This window comes from Molossus molossus, unplaced genomic scaffold, assembly GCF_014108415.1.
Source record: "Molossus molossus isolate mMolMol1 unplaced genomic scaffold, mMolMol1.p scaffold_m16_p_32, whole genome shotgun sequence".
NCBI classification, from domain to species: domain Eukaryota; kingdom Metazoa; phylum Chordata; class Mammalia; order Chiroptera; family Molossidae; genus Molossus; species Molossus molossus.
The window spans coordinates 1,843,378-1,857,031 of record NW_023425369.1 but is presented as its reverse complement, the minus strand read 5'-3'; the positions used below and the strand labels follow the sequence as shown (position 1 = coordinate 1,857,031).

Here is a 13,654-nt window from a genome sequence, read left to right as displayed (position 1 = left end):
ACCGGGTATTTCCTAAGTGAGCTGGTGCCGTTTTCTCTAAATGGCGGAGAACAAAGGCTCTGGCCTGGGCGGCTGCGCTCCCACGGATTCAGCATGCTCTGCACCCGCCGGTCCTGAAACAAGGCGGAGGACAACCCTCCTGCTCCCACCTTCAGACCAGCTACCAACAACATATCAGCACTGTCTCTGGGCTGTTATTCCATTTGTTTCTCTTCTCTGATCCTTTTTAAGATTTCAAGAATTGGGGGCTGGGAGAAGGAGGAAAAAACCCTTCCAGGTTCCTGCAAAATAAGGATTGTGAATGCTTGTTTTGAACTCTGAAAACATGACCAAACAGTGTGAATTCATAGTTGTCCTCTCAAACCCTATCTGAGCCTCCACAAACTGGTTACCGGAAGCACACCTGAGCAAAGCTATGCTCTCACAGGGCAGAGAGGATACTGTGTCCCCTGCTGACCCCCTGCAGGGTCCGTCAGCAGGTTTCTTGGGCACCCACCACGCAGAGCTTGTGAGGCAGGGGGTAGCGCTCTACCGGCCTGGCCCAGGGGAGCTGCTTCCAGGGGACTCTGGAAAGGCCAGGCCATCTCGGCGAATGTGACCTGGGGACAGGGTTCTCCCATCCTTTCAAAGCCTGGCCACCAGAGCCCCTTCACACATGGATTCAAGATGTGGGTGTCATAATCTTTCTAGGGTCGGAATCCCACCCAGCACTGGGTCAGGAGGCGAGGACTTGATCCCTCTCATTCTGACACACTCCTTGCAGCCGACTCAGAAGGCTCACTGCCTCCAGGGGTCTCTGCGAGGTATGGGACTCCAGGTTTCACACAGGGGGCACCTATGTATCACCACCAACAAGCAGGGTGTCCTGGACCCAAGCCTAACACATCATTTCAACGTGGACCTTTTCTGCTTGATACACTAGCAGCCGGCTCACAGCACGAGTAACTGTGAGCACTGCACTTCTTTAATAAACACCAGCGGTGTTTCATCATTCCTTTAGCATCTTAGACCTCAGATGCCACGCGCTGGACTTCAGTAATTCTAAAGGTAACTATATGGCCTTAGTTCAAAAGGAAAATCACCTTCAAGGTCATGAATAGTTTGGAAATATTTTATCTCTGTTTAACATCATTAAACAGTATATAACTGTGAGGAGAGGGGCTGCCACTTTTTGAATGCTGTGTCTAGTCCTAGCAAAGTAGGGAGCTAGAGAATATGCTTATACCACAGAGATAGTACAGTGTTACGTGGGTCAGTTACACCACAACTTGGGGGCAGTGGAAGTGCCAGGGAAAGGATTTTAGGGCAGGAGGAATAGGGAAACTGAGACCGGAAGTTAAACAAAAGGCTCTGCAGGCCCCTTGCAGCAGTGCCTTATCTTGAGAACAAGGTTGAAACCTCTCCTTCCACAGAAGAGTACAGCGGAGGAGGGGAGAGGGGGAGAGGAGGAGGAATCAAAGACCACTGAGTGCAAATCATCCTGAAGTTGTTGGAATAGCAGGGAGGAGGAGAAAAGAGGAGTATAAACAAACAAACAAAAAAAGCCAAGTGCTCCCCATAAAGTGTGGAAAAGTGATAAAGGGGAGACTTTTAGAGTTAATCTGTATCAAGATACCTAGCAAAGGAACTTATAAAACATCTCGTAGACAGAGGGTGTTTAAGGCAGAAACCACCCACCCCACTGGCTCTTCAGATCAGCTGAGGGGCCTGTGCTTCAGAAGCCAGGAGTATAGCTTTGCTCGCTTTGTGTCATTAATAAATGCGTGTGCTTTAATGTTTTAATAAAGTCACTTCACAACGCATCAAGGTCTCTTCTACAAACTCATTTATATGAGAAAACAAGGATGGAAGTTGGGGACAGCCCGTTCCCTCTGACTCAGGGGGCTGTCCAACAACTCCTCTGGTGTCTGTGAGAGGGCCTGTCACAGCAGGATGAGTGAAAGATAACAAGAATGGACATGATTTGCAGTAGGAGCCTGATCTGACAAGACTAGTCTTTTTTTTTTTTTTAATCCTCACTCAAGGACATTGTTCCATTTTTTGTTCAGATAGAGTGGGAGGGACAGAGAGAGAAACACTGATGTGAAAGGGACGCATCAAGTGGTTGCCACCTGCACAACCCAACCAGGGCTGAGGACAAACCGAAACCGAGGTACGTGCCCTTCGCGGGAACTGAACCCAGGTCTCTCTGGACTGCAGGCCGACGCTCTAACCACTGAGCCAAACTGGCCAGGGCCAAGATTAACCTTTCAAGATCTAACAGCGGCATGATAAAAGGGATACAGTACAATCTGAGGGAGAATGTTAGTGGCAGGTATATGAGCGTTCTCGGCAAGGCCCAAGATACCACACACTCTGGGGACGTAGGAGGTTCCTGAAATGGAGCAGGTGCAGGATTCTTACTCGTACTCTTCTAAACTGAACTTCAGCCCTGGCCGGGTTACTCAGCTGGTGAGAGCATCATCAGTGCACATACAAGAATCAACCAACGAATGCATAAATAAGTGGAACAACAAATTGATGTTTTTCCCTCTCTCTTCCTTCCTCTGTCTCTAAAGTCAGTTTTAAAAATGTAATCTCAGTGAGCATATATCATTGACCTCAGTCTTGGGAGATGATTTCCTTAAAAGATTTGATACCGAAAACAAAGGCAACAAAAGTAAAAATAAACAAGTGAGATTACATCAAAATAAAAAGCTTCTGCAGAGCAAAGAAAACCATCAACAAAAAAGAAAAGGCAACCTACCAAATGGGAGAAAGTCATTGCAAAGTAATATTGGATCATGTAAACTAACCTACACATGTGGCCTAGTGGGTAACTAGCACAGATTAACCTTTGTTTAGAGTCTATCACTCTGCTTCGATTAACCTGTAAACCCACTTAGATCACTCTAAAATGCACACGGTGTGGGTAGTGCTATCTTGTAACTTGCTGGAGGTTTCACAGAAAGACCAAGACTGAGGCAGATGCGTACCCATGCCTACACAATCCCTGACCTCGACAATTGCTAGAACTGTTTTTCAGGAACAAGCCCAGGATGTTTTGCAGGAACCGGGGGATGACCCAGCTGAAACCACCCCCTGAGACCAACTGGAGCCAACTGAAGGATCTCCAGTGACCTCCTCAGGAACTGCCCTCATTATGATACTAAAATCTCCTCCCAGGGAAGGAAGTTTCCCGCCATATTTGAACATGTGATATATGTATAACTATGTTTCCTGATGGAGCGTGTGCCGGAAGGTCCTCACCTATACATGCAATGACAGTCTACCTTGGTATCGATGCATGACCCCTCCCCCCAGCAGAGATGGACTAGAGGCTTGGGGAAACAGTCGGGAGCCATCCCTGCTGCGCCCTGCTCGCTGGCCTGCACCCAAGTTCCTTCTCACAGCATCATCTCGGAGTGGTCTTTGGCGGGCAGCTATTGAGCATCTGGACCTGGTTCGATCTGGTGCAATCCAGGGTTACTGTCCAGAACCACAAAGAACCTATCCCATACAACTCAATAGCAGAAAACAAGCAATCTGATCTAAACATGGGCAGAGAATCTGAACATTTTTCCAAAGAAAAATGGCCACAGGTACATGAAAAGATGCTCAACATCACTAGTCATTGGGGAAATGCAAATTAAACCACAGTGAGCTCTCGCTTCACACCTGTTAGGAGGGCTATCATCAAAAGCTCAAGAAACAAGTGCTGGCGAGGCTGCGGAGAAAGGGAACCCTTGCCACTGTGCAAAAGGATGCAAATGGGTGCAGCCATCATGGAAACCAGTATGGAGGTTCCTCAAACTAGTAAAAATAGAGCTACCATAAGACCCAGCAATTCCACTTTAGGGTACTTATCTAAGGAAACAAAAACAACTTCACACCCATGCTCATAGCAGTATTACTCACAATAGCCAAGATATGAAAACCACCTAAATGTCCAACTCTTAATAAATAAAGAAAATGTGGTGTGTACACACATACACAACACACAGGAACATTATTCAGCCATAAAAAAGGAATGAAATCTTGTCATCTGTAGCAACAAGGATGGACCTTGAGGGCACTATGCTAAGTGAACTGAGAGAAAGAGAACAGACTGGTTGCCAGAGGGGGTTGGTGAAATGGGTGAGGGAGTCAAAAGGTACAAAAATTTCCAGTTATAATATAAATAAGTCATGGGAATATAATGCAACTAATTTATTTTAATTGTATATTGAGCACCTACTAGGTAGGTGTCAGGCACTGGGCTAGAGGTAGAAAAAAGAAATTTCAAATAATGATTAATTTCTGAAAATGCTTTCAAGGGCTTTCTTAGACACCACCTTTTTTTATTTTTATTTTTTTAAACATGAGGCAGTAAAGTAGGTGAAGGGAAGAAGACAACTGATCGAATAGGGTACTAGGTTATATGTATGATATTTTCTGAACAGAAAACAGAACCAGGCCCGGCAGTGCGATCCAGGGTGTGTCAGGCCAGGCTGTGCTGGAGGAGCAGCCCGGCCTGTGGAACGCGCCCCAGAGGCGCTGTCAACAAGCAGTGAGGCAAGAGGACAGGAAAGGAGAAAGGAACAGGGCGGGAGCCCGGCCTAGGTTTCTGCACTGTGGGCCCTGGGAAACGGGTGCCTTCCTGGTGGAGTTTCCAAGGACGTGCCTCAGTGAGGGTGTTCTCTCCCGGAACAAGAGAAGGCAGAGGGGCAGCGATCAGCAGCCCCAGAAAGACTGGTGACCAGATCTGAGGGTTCTAGAAATTCCGAAGTTTCCTGTTTTATGGTCTGTCCCTCCATTGCTCTGTTCTCTTTCCTAAGTTAAGGGGAGGGGCCTCCCCACAGAGCCTCGTCCTCATCCTGAGGGTCTATCTCCAGGCTCCAACTCGCAGGGCTGGGCAGGGCTGGAAGTGCCCCCTGGCGTGTCATGGGCACATCTTACACCCCCGTCTCCTCTGCCCCGCTCGCCTCTTGTGTAGCCGTGTGGCAACGCTCAGGCAGGAAAAGGGCTGAGGGAGTCAGTGCCCACAAAAGAAGCCCCTGAAAGTGGGGAGGGCAAGGGGCCTCGGCTGCCTCCATCACTTCCAAACAGTTTAGCTTGGAGCTTCCATTACAAGTTATCGAAGGCATGAAAATCACCTTAATGTATCTTGGAATAAAAATGCTTCTCTTAGGGATGGGGGTGAATTCAACAGGAAGGTTTTCTTTTGCTTTACCTTCCAGCCCACCAGACTGATCGTTAAAGTCCAGGTGATGGCAGTAAGAGGGGAATGCTTTCTCTCTTAAAGATGCCAGGGTCTCGTTTCTGATGGTTGAGTGACATCGGTTCCATGCCAGGAGGTTTGGGGCTCACATCTGTGACTGCTGTTAGGTTACTGCCTTGGTACCACCAGATGCTGCCAGAGCTAAGAGACCTGAGCAGATGGACTAGGGCACAGGTTTAAAAGCGGGGACCCCTGGGTGCCGTGATCCTGAGCACAGCTACCTCAGGCTTTTACCTCCTCTTCGGCAAGAAGAGAGAGAAGCTTTCCAAGTATGGCTGGTGCCCAGACCAGCAGGATCAGCATCACTTGGGGCCTCGTTAGGACTCCTTAGAAATGCACATTCTCAGGCTACCCTACACCAAGGGAATCAAACGCTCCGTTCTGGAGCTGGAGTCCCCCTCTGTGTTTGAACACACCCTCTTAGAGTCTAAGTGGTTTTGATGCACAGGAAGGTCGGAGAAGCCTTAAGCTAGATGATCCCTTTTCTTTCTGAGAGTAACCAGGCCACGTTCACAAAGAACCTGGATTTCCAAATGGATATGTAACCACAACAGAACTGCACGCCCTCATTGAGAAGGAGGAATGACTATGCTCATCTGTGGCTGGATGAGAAGGCTGGTGGGTGGGTCGATCCAGGCTGGAATCAGAGACTCTAGATCTTAGCAGGGGTTGGGAGAGTCTACAGGACAAATGCAGGGGCGGGCTCTGGCTTGTCCTTGGCCATTCAGCAGGGGGTTGGGAGTGGCTGTAATTCTAGGCAGGGGCTTATTAGGCTTTGAATGGCATTCTCTTTGATATTAAGAACACAGCATTCCCTAAGTCTTGACTGCAAACCTCCAGGCCTCAGAAATAATGTTTGGCCCATTGTAGTGATGAAAAGCTTTGCAGTCCTGAAGCAGGGAGGGGTTGTGGCGAACCCTACAGTGGTCTGGCAGAGGCAGACCCAGGTTTTGTGGGGCCTGAACTTACATCACTTTGGTGGCTGTTTAAGGAAGAAAACGTGAAATGTATTACATTCGCGGATTTGGCGAAAACACATGGCCATGTGAACACACAGGTGGGCTCTTCCCAGGGCCTGAGAAAGGCGGTCCATTAAGGGCGTGAGCTGGAGTGCTCAGCCCCTTTGTAAGTCTCCCCAAGTCCAAGAGGGCACACCACTCCCCCCCGGCCCGGCTCGGCTCGGACCAGCCCAGAAGCTAACGGGGAAGCTTTTAGCTTCTAGTCTCCTGTTTCCCTTCCTTTTTCCCATTGCGTTGCTGAGTACAGTCATTAGACACAGTTACAGACAGGACCCTGGATGTGAGGCCCATCAAAGACTTCTCACTATGCTTTCATGGCTCAGAGCAAGGGCACTCTGTCCCCAAGGACAATCAGATGGACCATGTGGCCTGGGGAGTGACCAGCATCAGCAACACTTCGATCACACTTCCAAACAGTGACTCCCTCCCCGCCCTCCTCAAACCCGCTCCTTTTCCCGTCTCATACTTGAGCAAATGGTTCCCTTCTCCTGAAGTCAGCCAGATCTGAAAGCTCAGAGCTCCTCTGTCCCTCCCAACTTCTAATGACAAGATGACTGCCCAGGGTCCACAGAAGCAGACAGCGGAGTCAGACCCGTCAACTTGCGATTTCAAATGGCACTTAACTGCTCTCCCCATACCCAGTGACAGCAAATCTCTCCCTTCCAAGGGATCAAGAGTATTATGGACTTTAAGTTTCAAGAAGTTCACCTAGGAACAGAATGCAGTGTCTCCACCACCCTGACCTTCAGCCCTACCTTGGCATCATTCTCCTCTAATGACACACAAGTGAACCCCACCTGCTGTCCTTGGCACTCACATTCCTGACAGTCAGCCATCAGCACTCAGAAGGCTCTGGAGGGTGCTTGAAGACACTTATATGACCAATAATCCTTCCCACATTGAGTGGTTCTACCGCTTTTTTTTCCCCCACCCTTTGATGCTTCTGACATTTTTCTCAGATCCCCCGTTGGCCCGAAACCTCGGTCTCCAAACTAGAGCCAGGTCCTGGCGAGCCTGCCAAGCTGCGTCCTCGGCTGCTGCCGGTTCCCCTCCTCCCCTGGAGCCACGCCAGGGCTGAAGCCAGGCTCCAGAGGGAACTCCCTCCATGTTCTCAGGAAGGTGGCTCCAAACCCAAGGCTGAGCTTACCTGATGACAGGAGACTCCCGCTGCTGCCGCTGATGATCTTCCCTTTGCTCCCCATGTTGGCCAGCTTCGAGGTCTTCAGAGTCCCCGTCTCAGTCAGGTCAATGGCGATCTCACTCAGACTCCGTGCGGCATGGATTTTAGACTAGAATTGGAAAGGCATCCAGGTCATAAAGGGGTGTTGGTCCACCTCCAAGACAACGGTCCTGAAATGTCACCCACAGACTGCTCCGGCCCCTCGCGAACACGGAAGCTCTCTGCAGGAGCAGGTACGGCTCAAGGCCTGGCGAGAGCGGTGACTTCCCTAAACCTCCTGTTCTATAGGCTGCACTGCAGTGTCCTTAAGAGCAGGGACTTTGAAGTCAAACAGACCTCCCTCCCTTCCCCTCTTCACCTCTCCCCTCCGCCCAGTCCATTGATCTGAATAAACAGTAGTGCAGTAGTGATCATAACTGTTTTGTGTTCAAAGAAGGAGGGAAAATGATTTCAGCTTTGTGAATGACATAAGAGCTATCTGAAACAAATGCATGAAATTGCAATACATTCTGAGATGATTTAAACCTCTTCACTTGTTAGCCACGTGACCTTGGGAAGTTGAGAGGACTGGGAAGGGACAGCGCTCTGGACTGACAAGACTCCTGTGTGCAGGTGTAAGAGCCTCTAGAATAGCTGCTCATGTGGACAGCTGAGTCCCACCAATGAGCATCTGACACGGTGCTTTGCTTCTTCTATTACGACACCTAAATGTCCGCACCCAAGTCTTCAGGTTCTGGTTAACACTGTCCCACGTATTAGTGGGCCCGGTTCGGCTAATTTAACAGCAGGCCAGAATGATCAGGAGATTCTGTATCCACAATCACATTCCTAACAGTCACCATTCCTAGTCAAGTCACCTGCTGGGAGTGCAGTGGGTTAGCATTTCCTGCCAGTGGATTTGATGTTTGCTCTTGTTTCTCCTTCAGGAACTCAGTTTTTGTGCTAGAGCTTAGGGCTCCACCTCTACTCCAGACTCGATGGAGACAACTGTACATGCTGGCACGACCTGTACATTTGCAAATCTGTCTGTGGCCCTTGGCGACTCCCTGACAGGGATGGAACTAGGGGAGGCTTTCAGTCACTTCGTGAGTGCTCACAACTGGCGCGTGTGAAACCAGGGCTGTCCTGAGCACAGGCGAAGCCGGCGGAGAGCGGATAACGAGGCCGTGGCAGGGAGGTACCCCGTGCCCGTCTCCCACACACCGCGCTGTGCCAGGTGCCCTCAGCTGCCCAGCAAAGGCTGTCTGAACCCCTGTGGCTCTGTCCTTCCCTGGCCTCCATGCTGATGCCGACGTGGGTGAAACAAAGGCTTCCGACCGCGGAGCACTTTCCTCACCTTAACAAGATCGACGTCTGAATGATGGAGGAAATGCTAAGACTTGTTTTGCTCACGGCCATGGACCACCTTCCTCCTCACTCTCTCCATCCCACTGGTCCTTCCTCACTGGACACCTCCTGTCTGACCTCAACCTGTGTCCCTGCATCAGAACCAGGTCCCCTTGCAGGTTAGGGCTTCCTTGTCCATCACAATCTGCTGCCAGGCCTCGTCGGGTTCTGGCTGGCAGATAAGCAGGAAGGGCCTTCATTTCATTTGACTCAGCGGATTAGCAGCACCCAGCGGCTGACTTCTTCCTCCCACAAGCACAGAAAGCACAGTCCATTACTTCCTTTCTTTCAGCGCTGCTTCTACCAGTGCCCACGCTTTCATAAAAGGGAGCCCACGCTTGCAGTTATGTAACAACAACACATGAAGACAGAAACCAGTTCCACATGGTGGTGAAGGGCCCAGGCTCTGAAGTCAGAAAGATCTGCAAATCTGCCTCCTCCTAGTCAGTCAGTGTTTGACCTTTCTCTTCAGCCTCTGACCCTCACATCACTGCTTTTCAAATGGAGATCTGAAAACCCACACCACAGAGGCGGGATGAGGACTGAATCAGATGATACACACAAAGCCAGGGGAACTGCAACAGCAATAGGTGGTAAGTCAGGGCCTGGCAGTAATTTGCTAAATGAGGTTCAACCTATGACTCAACCTGATATTTTGGGGATCTCATTAATCACATGGAAGACCTGTGCTCACCCCACCTCCACTCCTGCCACACATCAACCGCAGAGGCAGAAAACAAAAACTACGGAAAAGTGACGGACAGTCACCCTTCCCAAGGGAGACAGATTCTTAGACGTTTTAGGAACTGCTGGCTTCTCCCTAGAAGGGACATCGCACAATGAACCCATGGAGAGAGAATGCCTCGAGGAAGTGAGCGCTGATGGGGAGGCTGTCTCCTGGCAACATGTTTGGGTCAACCCGAAAGAGCCTCTGTACTGCTGACCATTTTGCTATGAGGTCTTGCCACACCAAGTGTCACTACTGGCATTCTGTCAGCAAGGTCTGACCGTCCCCTGCCAAGCTTTCACTCGGCCTTTGCTCTAGAGAGAATGAAGACTAGAGACTGGATCAGTAGGGGGGTAAAAAAAGGATAGATGTTTGGATTGAAAGCCTGGAAAAGTGTCTCGTGTTTACTCTAAACAGCTTGAGCTTTCCAATGTTTTCCTCTGAAGTCTACAAGGCGCGACTTGGCTCGGGGCTAGAGGCTGCGGGGGACCGGCTGACATTCCTGATCTCTGGGGTCAGCACAGATGTGTTACCAAGTGAAACTGGTGCCTGCCTCTCCTTCAGACGACCCCCCCTCACTCTGTCCATGGTGGTGGCGGCGGCAGAATGTGTGTGTGTAAGTGTGTGTGTGTGTGGGGGGGAGACAGAGACTGAGAGAGAGAGAGTGGTTTTCTTAAATGATTTACACAATGACCCTGAAAAGAAAACAACCAAGTGCCAGGGGAAGAATATGAGACTTCCTGGCTACCCGCCCTGCTGACTCAAACCACTAGACCACACTTGTTTCTGGGGGTGATAGGCATCACAGGGGAGGCCTGGCTTTCCTGAAGCCCTTCACACAAAGGAATGATCGGCACGGCCGACGCAGTAAGTAGACTGTGGAGCAGTGGACAGTGTGCCAGCCAACACCTGCTGCTCAGAAGTATCTGGAAGCTCTTCCTCCCAGGCCTGTGAGCCCCCACTCACCCAGAGGCCCTTCTGCCCACCAAGAGGGACCACGCACAGATGCATAAAGAACAACATTCCAGAAACAAAAGGTGTTGCAATGGAATTCCTAAGGGGAATTTGATCATCTCTGATTTAATTTGAGGAACATTCAGAGAATTTAAACTTGACATAGGGTTGGCCAGGCAATAGTGTGTTGGATTGATAATGATACTAACAGAAGATAGCACGGATCTCCCAAAACAATTTCACAAACATTGTGTCTTTGGACCAATCAATAGTTTCAGTCAGGAATTTCCTTTCCTGTCCTCTCATTGGCGGAAACAAAACAGCAGTGATGAAAGACTTGCCCAGGGTCACAGAATTGGAAAACCAAGTCCTTGGACTTGTTCCTCACCCTCCCCTGCAGGCGGAGGAGCTGGTGGAGCGGTTCCTATGAGAATGCAGGGGGCCTGGAGCACGTGTGCATTCAAAGCCTGTGGCGGGAGTTCTTCTGGGAGTGTGTGCATTTCCTCAGTCAGGGCTGCTGAGGAGGACAGCTGAAATGTTCCTATCGCTGGGCACTTCATTTGGCCTCTTAAAAGACACCTTGTTGATGTATTCTGTTCATTACTTTACTTATTGCATCAGTGGGTTGACAAGCCAGCCTGATGGACAAGGCTTCTCCACTGCACAGTAACATCACCATTGAGAAGGAGGCTCCAGATAGGGCCCTAAGAACCGCTTCCTGAGTTTCCCACAGGACTATCTGAGCAAAGAAACAAAACAAAAAACAGCAGGGGGTCCGGGGACGTACAATCCTTTGGGTGAAATACTTGCTCTTTCCCCTGTGGCATCAGTGCATGGGGGCCTGCCTGCAGGAGAACCCCCAGACTCTCCACGTCTCACCCCCATGGCTGAACGAAACGGGACGGACTCGGCATTCCAAGGTTTTGACCTCTAGCTCCTGCCACTGGAGGACAAAATGCTGACACCAACTCTGAATCCAGCTACAGCGGGAGTCAAGACACATCGCTCCAGTAGCTTTAGATCTAATGGGCCTTCAAATCCCTGTGCCAGTGCCCGGCACCAACAGGAGAGCTGCACAATACTCTCATGCTTCCTAACGAGAAAAACGCTCCACACTGCGCCCACTCACCCCAGAAAGTTACCCAAAAAAGGAGTCACTAAGAAGACTGAGTAGAGGAGGAAGGTGTTACAAAGGAGACGATGACCACTACACAGGGAAGGCACTGGTTTGAAACTGCATCCACTTTGAAGGGTGACTTCCTTTCTTCCTGTCCTGTTTTCCTTCTCCCTCTCTCCCACCTCCCACTCTACCCAGCCCTCTCCCTCCATGCCTCTTCCCAAGCCAGGGAAGAGAAACTCCACCCAGCTGGAAAATAAGGCAAAAGAGGAACCAAAAGGATCCAGAATTAATCCGATCCCTTGAATTGTGTGCCCAGTAAGCCCAGGATCCTGCCACCTCCTCCCCTCCCAAGAACTCACACAATGAGACAAAACCTCCCATGGCGTGGGCCAGGGTTGGTGTGCCTGTGTCGCCCTGTGCCCCATCCCCAATACCCTACCCCAAAGCAGCAGGATCCTGAGAAACATGCAGAGCCCAGATCCAAAGGCTCTTCACCTGAGGGGTAAATAATGGGAGTGGTGTGCGGGGGTAACGCGAGGGGAGCGGGCAGACAGCTGGAAGAAGAGGGGGCAGAGTGTTGATTTAAGCCGTGTGTGAACCAAGGAGACGTCACTCTCCCACCCACAGAATATGCAGGGGTGTGCGCCCGCAGGGGCTGGACTGAATCCCTCCGGGGATGACTGTTCACCCAGGCCCAGGAGGCTCCAGGTCTACCTGAGGGAAACAGGACTGGTTTTTTCCTTTTCTTTCATGTTTCCAGTTTTGCATTTAAAAAAAAAAGAAGAAGAGAAGAGTTGGCAGTTGGAAAAGCCTGGAGGGTTTTCACAGCAATTACTCTAAACAGTTAGGTGGTGTCTATGAGCTGAGAATGGTCACATTTCTTCCCCCTCGAAAAAGAAAACAATATGCCACTGTTTGAGCACTGAAAGGGGCCTCTCTGCCTGCCCCTAGACGAGGTTCCTGAGGTTCAAAGCGCGATCAGAATTCCGCAGCAGGGCCCTACCTGACTGCATCTACGGCCCAAGTGCTCTGTGGTTGGGCCGCAGTCCTGTGACCAAGCTACAAGGAATGGGAACGTGCCTTCTTGAAGAGACCTCACATTCCTCCTGTAGCTCCAAGAGGCAGGTCACACCGTCCCCGCCCATCCAGCCACCAATCCCCGAACAGGGAGATCCAGGCAAGGGCTCTCATCTGCCCTCAGCGGGGTGAAAGTCTGGTCACAGCAGAGACCCTCCCAGCCCCCCGACAAGGGCTTACCTTACTCTGCTTCCTGTCCAGGTAGAACTGGTGCTGGCTAATGGCCATAGCCCAGATGGACTTGATCAGTGCCGGGCACGCGTACCATGTATGCACCGCGATGCCACTGTGTCCGAACGTCCTCCTTGTCACGGAAGCCCTGGGAAAGCAAGGATCAGAAGGGATGACCGTGTTTATGATGAACTCCACGGAGGGTCCTCCCACTGAGAACCCAGTGGGCCCTAAATGCCCTGCCGTAAAGAGAACAGACGAGTGTGGGCACACACACTTTGGGGAAATGGTAGCAAAGGCAATATATTTTTTCTGTTATTAATAAAAATTGTATCTACAGGGTACAGGATGATCTGACATACATACACAGCGAAATGATGACTACCTCCAAGCTAATGAACATATTGGGGTCTTACATAGTTACTACTATCTACCTGATGAGAACACCTGAAATCTCCTTTTGGTAAATTTCCAAGACACAAAACAGTATATGTAGCTATAGTCACCACGCTGTCCATTTCGTCTCTAGACGTGTGCATCCTACATAATTGCAATTTAGTGCCCTTTGACTAAAATCTCATTTCCCCCCTCTCCCCACCCCTGGTAACCACTGTACTGCTTTCTGCTTCTATGAACTTCACTTTTTCAGATTCTCCTTCTAAGTGAGGTCATGCAGCTTTTCCATAGCTGGCTGACTTCACTCAGCACAATGTCCTCCAGGCTCACCCATGTTGGTATGAACAGCAGGATCTCCTCCTTTTTAAAAGCTGAATAATATTCC

The 13,654-nt window shown here is 50.1% G+C and overlaps 1 protein-coding gene across 3 annotated transcripts in view; it reads right to left on the bottom strand.

The window, feature by feature from the left end:
• Positions 1-13,654, bottom strand: part of FRMD4A (FERM domain containing 4A) — a 227,492-nt gene that overhangs the window by 53,418 nt on the left and 160,420 nt on the right. For all 3 annotated transcript variants that reach the window (XM_036281184.1, XM_036281185.1, XM_036281186.1), the window contains 2 exons: positions 12,883-13,021; positions 7,406-7,547 (listed from right to left, as the gene is read on the bottom strand). In XM_036281184.1, the coding sequence (XP_036137077.1) occupies positions 7,406-7,547; positions 12,883-13,021 (281 nt within the window). The remainder of the gene's footprint in view (positions 1-7,405; positions 7,548-12,882; positions 13,022-13,654) is intronic.